This window comes from Esox lucius, chromosome 5 (assembly GCF_011004845.1).
Source record: "Esox lucius isolate fEsoLuc1 chromosome 5, fEsoLuc1.pri, whole genome shotgun sequence".
Classification (NCBI taxonomy): Eukaryota; Metazoa; Chordata; class Actinopteri; order Esociformes; family Esocidae; genus Esox; species Esox lucius.
In genome coordinates this window covers 11,279,323-11,287,876 of record NC_047573.1, presented here as the reverse complement: position 1 = coordinate 11,287,876, position 8,554 = coordinate 11,279,323, and the positions used below count along the sequence as shown (strand labels likewise).

Sequence of the window (8,554 nt, the reverse complement as noted above, 5' to 3'; positions counted from 1 at the left end):
CTGTTTTGTTGTTGATATGTTATTTTTTTAATTGTATTTCTCTTTAAATGTCCTAATGACAAATTTACATAGGGAATAAAAGGATTTTTGAAAAGTGGTTTTACTGAGCTGACTGCTATAACTCTGAGTTGAACTATTCACATCTGATGAAGTCATTTAATACCCGGGGAACAAATCTAACTTGGCAGCTGTACACACAGAAAGGGAATATGAACACCGCCAGTGCCTGGTTTTGGTTTGGCTCATATCTTATGTATAAGTTGTGATGAATCCTGAATGGCCAGAACCCCCCGTTTGCAGCTAATAGGGAGAATTCGAGTAAGACCTCCAACTTCATCTTTTCTGATGACCCAATTTTACATGACCCTGTTTTACAAGACTGGGTCATCAGAAAGGAGTCCCACCCAGTTAAGGATGAAGTAGAAAGTTACGCCTTAATGACTACATTAAAATGGCCGAAACCTGCATTTGCGATGTCGAAGATAAGCAAAAACAGTTTATCGTACGGATGCATCGCTATAACGGCCAGCAATCTGTATCTGCCAACTGCTTAAAATTTAAAAAATATGACCGATGTATAAGTGTCCAATCTACAAAGTGTCATGCTTCGAGGGTGTAAGCATAGCTACCTAAACCGCTGGAGGTATGTACCACGTCCCCACCAAACTGCCCACCCAAGTCCAAACATAACAGCATTAAGTTAGCTAGCCCCTCTCCACATGCACACCATGTTTGGGACGCAATCTAAACAAAGGACCAGTGATGGAAACTTACCTATGTAGCATTACTTTGATAAATGTCTTTGCTGCAGCATCGTTTGGTGACATGCATTTCTGTCCGTTATCTTTAATTTGGTGTTTAGTAGATAAGGTGGGGTGTCGATGGCCAATACACTATGCTTGGAACACTGGTCATCCTACCAGTTTCCAGGATCAGTGTTGCCAGGTTAAGCACATTTCTAACTGACGACTGCTCAAAACCAGGCAAAAATGCCTGAAAAACTAGCCCAACTTTACAATTAACCCCCTCCCCCCACCACCACCCCCACCCCCGGAACAAAACGCGGTATATACGCAGGTGACTGTGATAACAGCGTAGAAACACACATTATGGCATATAAAGACAGAACTGGTGCGACCGCGGTGAAGCTCAGAAGTAGCCCAAAAACACGCCACCCGTGACCAATTAATTTTCACCAGCGACATTGTTTGAAAGTAGCCCAATTTATCATGAAAACTGCGGATATGGCAACCCTGTCCAGAATCCAAACAACCTAGACAAAATTCTATAATGGCAATATTGCGTAAGGTTGTGGTATGGCCAATATACCATAGGAGCTGTTCTTAGTCATGACGCATCGCTAGTATCTGTGGGTTCATTTTATGAGGAGGGGTGGAGGGGGGGGGGGGTCCCAGGGCATAATGTGAAGATATTTTTTTATGCTGGTGGTACATTTTTGTTTGATGATTCAAACTGACTGTAAATAGAAATACATTTTAGACATTTTGTATCATACTCCACATGTGTACTGCACTGTTCATGAGTAGACGTTGATATATAATCTTAAACACAGAAACAAAATAATACTGGACACCTACTCACTGCCAAAGCCCAACATTCTATTTGGATGACTCCATAAAACATAGGCCACGTTCACTGAAAAATCTAACACACATGCCAGCTCTGATAACCATCCAAGTTGATTTCATGAGAGTTCAAATATCCACCAGCACATAGATCGGTCTCCCTGCTAAGATAAACCCTTTACATTGCACCTGATCACATCTTTTCTTAATACCATATAGGGCCGCAACCCTTTATGGACTACATGGCCTGAACAGAAACAACCACCGCGTCCTAATCATTATGACAGACAATTTTGTTCAATAGGGTTATAGTGACAAGTTTAATGACACAGTTGGGAATGAACGGTTGTTTATAAAGCAGTCACCAAAAGCCACAGCTGTCCAAAAAGTGAATGTGCCAAACCCAGATTGCCCCTGATGTCATGTCAAGTCCCTTTAAAGATGACCCACCTCAGGTCGCTATCTGGACAAGCGGGACTTGGCCCACTGACACTTGCAGTAAAGGGGATATCTGAAGACACGGTCATCTCTCCGTTTTCTCCATGGTCACCTCAACAACACCAGTCACCAACACTGGCTAGCCAGGGTGTGAGATTAAGTATCACATTAATAGACGCAGCACAGTGTGATGTGATTTATTTGGAAGGTTCCATGACATAACGTTGTGTTACATGTTCTTTGGGCTCGGCTGAGCGCCGATAGAAAACATGACCTCAGTCTTCCCAACAGACTGCAACCGCCTTGCCCCCGTTTCTTCGCACATGGTGTACTCCGCTTTTGACCAGGGTCTGTGGAGATATGGCCTGAAGTAATACACGATACAGGGAACAAGGTGACATTTTGGATTGCGTCTTTATCCGCCACAGAGACCTCACGATGACATGTGCAGTTAATGTACTGTAAGTGATTGGTCAAGATTTATGGAAATCAGTCAAGCCAAGTCATCTGCTGTTAATACAGTTCCCACGTGTCAGCGGTGAACCAGGCTGCGTACTGCCAGGGGATGGGTCCCCTGAGAGTCTGCAGTTACAGTGGAGATGGATGCTAAGGATATGATGAATGTGAATTATTTTTAGTTATTATTAGTGGTTGTTTTTGGATGACTAGTGCACAGGCTAACGAGCTGTGCTAACTAACATGCAATCGTGCAGACAGAAAAACAGATTTAAAGGTGCTTCATTTGAGAGCGGTGGTATTTGGGTTTACCAACGGCCCTTGTGGTCAAACCTTTGACTAGTCAAATCAGTTACAGAGTATTGTCCATCGTGGACTAGTTTCAAGCCTTGAGATTGCCACTCGCTGACTTGCATCTTTAAGTTCCACAGGGTTAAAGACACCGCCCCCATATTCGCCTGGGCTAGGGGGTTGCATCGCCTGAAGGGATATCCTACACTCATTGCAATCTAACGTCTCTGTTAGGGTTGGGAGCCTCAGGTCCCCATTCAAGTGAGCATGTCCTTACCTGCTCGGATGTGAATTAATTTCTGATTGGTGGGGCAGTGAGGACAAACGGCTTGGTGTGGATGTCTAGGCTGCAGACACGCTGCCCTCTTCAACTCTCCCGAGCCTGTTGGGAGTTGCTGCAACAAGACAGGGTTGCAGGATAAACGAAACGTATTGCCCTGTGCCAGCATTCATGAAATGTCTCAGGGAAATAGAGCTGATCTTGGATGGTACCAGCAGTAGGCTACAGTAGTGGGATGTACCTTGTTTTTACTATATCACAGATGTCAGAAAGCACCTTAAACCTAAGCCATGTTTCATCCCAGGCCAGGCAGAGTTGTGGCAGTAGAAGTCAGGCATTGTTGATACAGTTGGAACCGCTTCCCTTCCTTTTCCTTTCGCCAGCTAGCGTCCCGGGACCTGCTGTTTGCTCACAGGCAGCTGTGCTCTTGGCTTGCCTACCTGGGTCATATCAACCAACTAGCCGGCATTGACCTTTGGCTCTGTGGTTTGGTTGGTTTGAAACTGCCTGAAGTGTGTTTATGCCTACCGGCTCTGGAGGAAAACACTGTCTCACTCTATGAGCTGGCCCATTGCCTGAGTGCAGAAGGTTCAACAGTGTATGAAGTCACAAACCAGACAGACATCCATATCCTCCGGGAAAGTCGGGCAGTGGCAGAGACACCACAGGGTGACAGCAGTACAGGGGCTAAGAGTAGTAGTGCTGATCTAGGATCAGGTATACCTGATCCAAATAATCATATACACTCTAATCTGAATGGGGCAACTGATCCCAAGTAAGCCCTAAGATTTGTGATTATAAGATGTGTTTATAACCAAAGCAGATATTTTCCTTAGTAAGCCATTCATTCCAATTTTTCCTTCCAGTTCAAAGCCTGAACTTAATTTAAACATGTCTGTGTTGACTTAGCTGGTGCTAGAATTCACACCAAACCTCTATCACATAATTCTGGTAAATTTGTGTTTTACATAATCCTTAACCAGCTGAGCTTTTCCTGGAACAATCAGTCCAGGGGTGGTGCCCAGTTTAAGGATGGAGTCCTCCTAGAGACCAAACCAACGGCTCCATCTAGTGCTCCACCTTCACCAAGATAACTATTCCGTTTTTTTTTAATTACAGAGAAATGTGTCATGCACACCACGGAGAACAGGTGTGAACCAGAGATCATATTCTTTGTTAATTTATATTCAGGCTCAAACAGAACACACAAGGCCTTTTTTAGTTTTTTTACAGTATAAATATATTCATTTTCACTCTTGATCACACAGTACATTCCGTTATACAGTTATTCAGAACCCTCTATTAATATACAGAAAAAGGTTTACATTTACAATAGGCAGGTATTAATTTACAAAAATGTTTCAAGTGATAAAACTACACATCAGGTTAGCAGCTTGAATCTGATGAGTTGGATCATAGTGTTGAGCCAGTGCAGGGGGTTTGGGATAAAGCACACGGCTAAGCGCCATCTGGGGTTTGTGCTGTAGTCAGTGGGAGGCGCTGTAGTCATTGGCTGTTAGAGTAGGTGAAGTATCGGCTGATTCAGCGGGCTGATGAGGGGTTTGTGCACTACAGTAGCTCTGAAATCAATGCAGGGCCTGAGACTGGACACTGTGGTTCTGGTCAAGCGTGGGCACAGTGGTCTTGAGGTGGTTGAGGGGAAGGGCCAGGGGCAGGGCCTGCAGTAGGGCCGTCTCCAGGCGCTGCTGTAGGGAGTCCAGCCTCTGGTCCATATGCTCCATCAGTCTCCTTTCCATCTGCTCCAGGCGCCTCTCCATCATCTGCTCCAGCTCCCTGCAGCATGCATGCTCCTTCCTGTGAGACACACAAGACGAAGCCATGACTTAACAGGTTTTAAAGTCCTAGGGCCACTTTTGCAGACACAGATTAGGCCTAGTCTAGGACAGTTTTATGGAACTAGATTTTTTAATCCTAGATTAGGTTTAATCGGTGTCTGTAGAACCCGCCCACGGTCCCTCCTCTTTGGATCAGTTCCTCCTCCCATGATAACCAGCTAACATGAGAACACCTGACCTTATCCTTTCTATCTTCACAGGTGTCACAGGCATCAGTGTAACCAGGCCCAGAGCTCACCTCGACGTCAAGACCTGTACAGTCACACGCACACGCCACATCAGGTCCACCAGAAACCCCAGACAGACAGGCTTCCCAGATACCCCCGCCACAACATCCACACTGCGCTCTACCCTCACCAACCGCACCCACCGTGTAAACCTTCCTCAAACTGATTTGACATTCCGGTTAACCACGCGGTGACGCCGCCGCCAGCCTACTCACCGCGGGCCGTCTGACGTTTTCGCTGCGTCCTCGATGCGGAGCCGAGTCACCTGCCCGCAAACACTCTGCAGCATGGGGAGCATGTCTGGGCCAATGCAGGGCCTCCGTCCTCCGGGCACGCCGCTAAGGGAAGGCGTCGCCAGGTCCGCCGGGCTGCCGGGCGCTACGGGACACTCGGGACCTGGGTCCGGCGAAACAGAGCGGGACATCTCGTCTGGCGGAGGAGTGTGGTTGACCGAGGGCTGAGGCCGGTTGTCGGGTGTAGTGGCAGGGGGCCTGTTCATTCCTTTAGCCAGAGCAGACAGAGCCCCGCCACTCATCAGGAGAGGCAGCAACCCACTCAGTGCGTCAGCCTTGCTCTGGAAAAAATCACCAAGAGGGCATGAACGACGTTTGAGAAATGGACCAACAATGCGGCTACAGTGTCTTGTGCTCCGCTGTCCGTCAGTATGAGGGCGGTTTCGGTGGGAAGAAGAATGAACAATGCAGGAACAATAGAGCCACTGTCTTGTGCGTGCTCACACAAACTTTGCATAATTTTCCACTGAGGCCTCAGTTGAGTTGCGCCTACCTTCTGCTGCATCTGCACCATGTCCATGAGGCCCTGGGCCCCCGGTGAGAGGGTGGTGCCCATCTCCTCCATCATGGACCGCACGCGGAGCATGTCGATGCTGGGCCCCAGGCTTGGGCAGCCGTCTGCGGGCTTCGGCATCTGCAGTCCCGTCACGATCCGAGCCACAGCCACGCTGCTTCGTCCACCCAGAGAGAGCAACTGTGAAAACACAGAGGTCGGCCCCCTTACCGCACTGCCATAACCATCCCCCAACTAAAGGGGGTGACTCATTACCCTTCATGGTTATGTGCTAGTAGGGAATACACAGGAAATGCTAGACCACAAGTATTTTCTGTGGCCACATGAACTGGGCTGAAGCAGGTAGAGGACTTCTGTTGATTTCAAAGCTGCTGTTGACATACAGCACACACCTTCACTGAACATGATTGGGTTGGGCACTCCAATATTAGCTGTTTCCTGTAGAATGGTCCTCTTTCTGCACTGCTGAGCAAATCAAGAAAAAATAAGAAGGCATATCATACACAATGAACATACTGCAACTGTACAGTACACACTGTACTCTTTAGACAAACATTTGAACACCGAAAAAGGTGCTAGGCTGTCAAACGCAGACACGATCCAGATAAAAGGAGTGGCCCACAGCTGCCCTGGTCCAAACTATTGTACTACATAGGGAACACCAGGTGCCCTAAAGAATCCAAAAGTTACCTGTCCGGCGGTGTGTCGGGCTGGCTCTCCCCACGGCATGTGCCACAATAGTCCCCAGCCAGGGAATAGACCTCTATGGTACGGGCCTCACTGGTGACCAGCAGGCTGGTGATGAGGGCAGGGCAGTGAGGGGCACAGGCCAGGGTTAGGACACACGGAGAGCCCTCCTCTACCTGCTCCAGAAGCACTGGAAGACACCTGGAGAGGAAGATTCCTAGTGAGCACAGGTGAGATGTGTTGATTCCCTACACGAAATGAGACGTGTTGATCGGGAGCAGGTCCTCCACAGGGTCGGGTGACTCTGCCTTGTCGAAAACACACACAGCAGTCTACTATCGGCAGGTCTCCGTGTATTATTCATTAATTACCTGCACACATTTTCTGAATTGCACTTGGTGTATTGGTGCCGCTAGAGGTAGACAACACTTAGAGACAGAACTGAATGAAAATGGATGGTAAGTATAAGAGAATGAGAGATGAGCAACAGGTACATAAATACATTTAGATGTCATGTTCACATTTACAGTATCAGTGCAGTGCACCTAGAATTGATCCTTCGAGACAAACCTTTTACATTTTCGTCATTTAGCGGACCTCCTTATCCAGAGCAATTTACAGTAGTGAGAGCATATATTTCCGACAGGGTCCCCCATGGCAATCGAACACACAACCTCTAGTGCTGCAAGCTCTATGCCCTACCAACTGAGCCACAACAGGACCAATGTTTTGAGGTGGCTTGATGTGAGCATTAGTGGCCAGTTGCTGAGGGCCACGAAAAAAACAAGTTGACTGAGTAGGAGGTCTCGCGATCAGCAATTGTATTTTCTTATCCTAGCCCTGGAGTCATATAGGACCTTGTTGGAAGGCAGATAACAGGAGACCCTTTTTGAAGACCACTGTATATAATGCGTTGAAATTGACCCACCAATGAGCAGAAGCATACCAAAACCAGACAATGATATGCGTGGACTCTGCCTTGGATGTAAAGCCAGATCAGGAGCAGTCTGGTGTAGCTCATTTACTTGAGTGTGGTTGGGAGCGGTAAGAAAATGGGATGTACACTATACATACTGGAGAAGATCATTGACGTGGAGACTTACCGGTCTGGTGTGTCTCTGTCAAACTGACTGAGGTCAGTATCGTCAGTTAACTGTACAGAAAGAAGGATGTCAGACAGTTGAATCTCCTGTGATATGCAAGCCCATGACGTGTGCCCGCTGACAGGTCGTCCTTTGCTCGTGTTCACATCAATGCTGGCCATAATTTTGAAGAAGACTTGTCCAAGCTAATTGTCTATCTGACCCTGTGCTAGTCTAACTAAGCAATTCAATTCCCAACAAAATTCTAATGCGTTAGCAAACCAACGTTATCATGTTGGCTACTATACAATACAGTCTATTTGTAAAAAAAAAAAATTATAATGAAAACGAGGTATGAATGTATGTAGCACTCACTGAAATGTTACAACCGTCAATTAAAATACTAGCTAGCTACCGAATGCATAATTCATACCTTACAGCAAGCAATCAATCAATATAACAAGCATGCTAACCACGTATGCGTCGCTATCAGCGTTATATCAAGTACGCATCTCAAGAGCACAAATAACCACAAAAATTCACTTCCGGGTCTTCCTTTTCACTCCTTCAAAATAAAGGTAATGACCATAGAACTGATTAAAGACCTAAGTAGAACAAAATGTGTTCCAGCATGGACATCACCATTGAAGACATTATTTTAATGTAGACAATTCTGAATTCACAGTCCAATGCTAATCTTTTCATATTTTGATTAGGACTCGAAGAGGACAATAGGAGGGATCAGCCGAATAATAATAAAATACTGAAATTGACTACTTCTTCGACTTGCTGAGGGAAGTATATGACCTTCCCACAAAATAACTTTTCCAGATACATACAGAAT

At 46.4% G+C, this 8,554-nt stretch overlaps 1 protein-coding gene and 1 long non-coding RNA gene across 3 annotated transcripts; both read right to left on the bottom strand.

Annotated features, from left to right (window-relative positions):
• Positions 1-2,231: 2,231 nt before the first annotated feature.
• On the bottom strand, positions 2,232-3,334 carry LOC109615806. Its single transcript, XR_002196802.1, has 3 exons — positions 3,293-3,334; positions 3,049-3,166; positions 2,232-2,374 (listed from the first exon to the last, which is right to left on the bottom strand). It is a non-coding gene; the product is annotated as an uncharacterized LOC109615806 (long non-coding RNA).
• Positions 3,335-4,204: 870 nt separating this feature from the next.
• Positions 4,205-8,177, bottom strand: c5h10orf88 (chromosome 5 C10orf88 homolog). Of its 2 annotated transcripts, none has more exons than XM_020046522.3 (6): positions 7,732-8,177; positions 6,632-6,829; positions 6,334-6,406; positions 5,921-6,121; positions 5,350-5,708; positions 4,205-4,866 (listed from the first exon to the last, which is right to left on the bottom strand). In XM_020046522.3, exons 1-6 carry the CDS (start codon positions 7,890-7,892, stop codon positions 4,638-4,640), a joined length of 1,221 nt encoding a protein of 406 aa, XP_019902081.1. In that variant the 5' UTR covers positions 7,893-8,177; the 3' UTR covers positions 4,205-4,637. The 2 variants fall into 2 exon arrangements, with proteins under 2 accessions (XP_019902081.1, XP_010863310.1); XM_010865008.5 differs by having other exon boundaries at positions 6,334-6,403.
• Between the last annotated feature and the right edge of the window lie 377 nt (positions 8,178-8,554).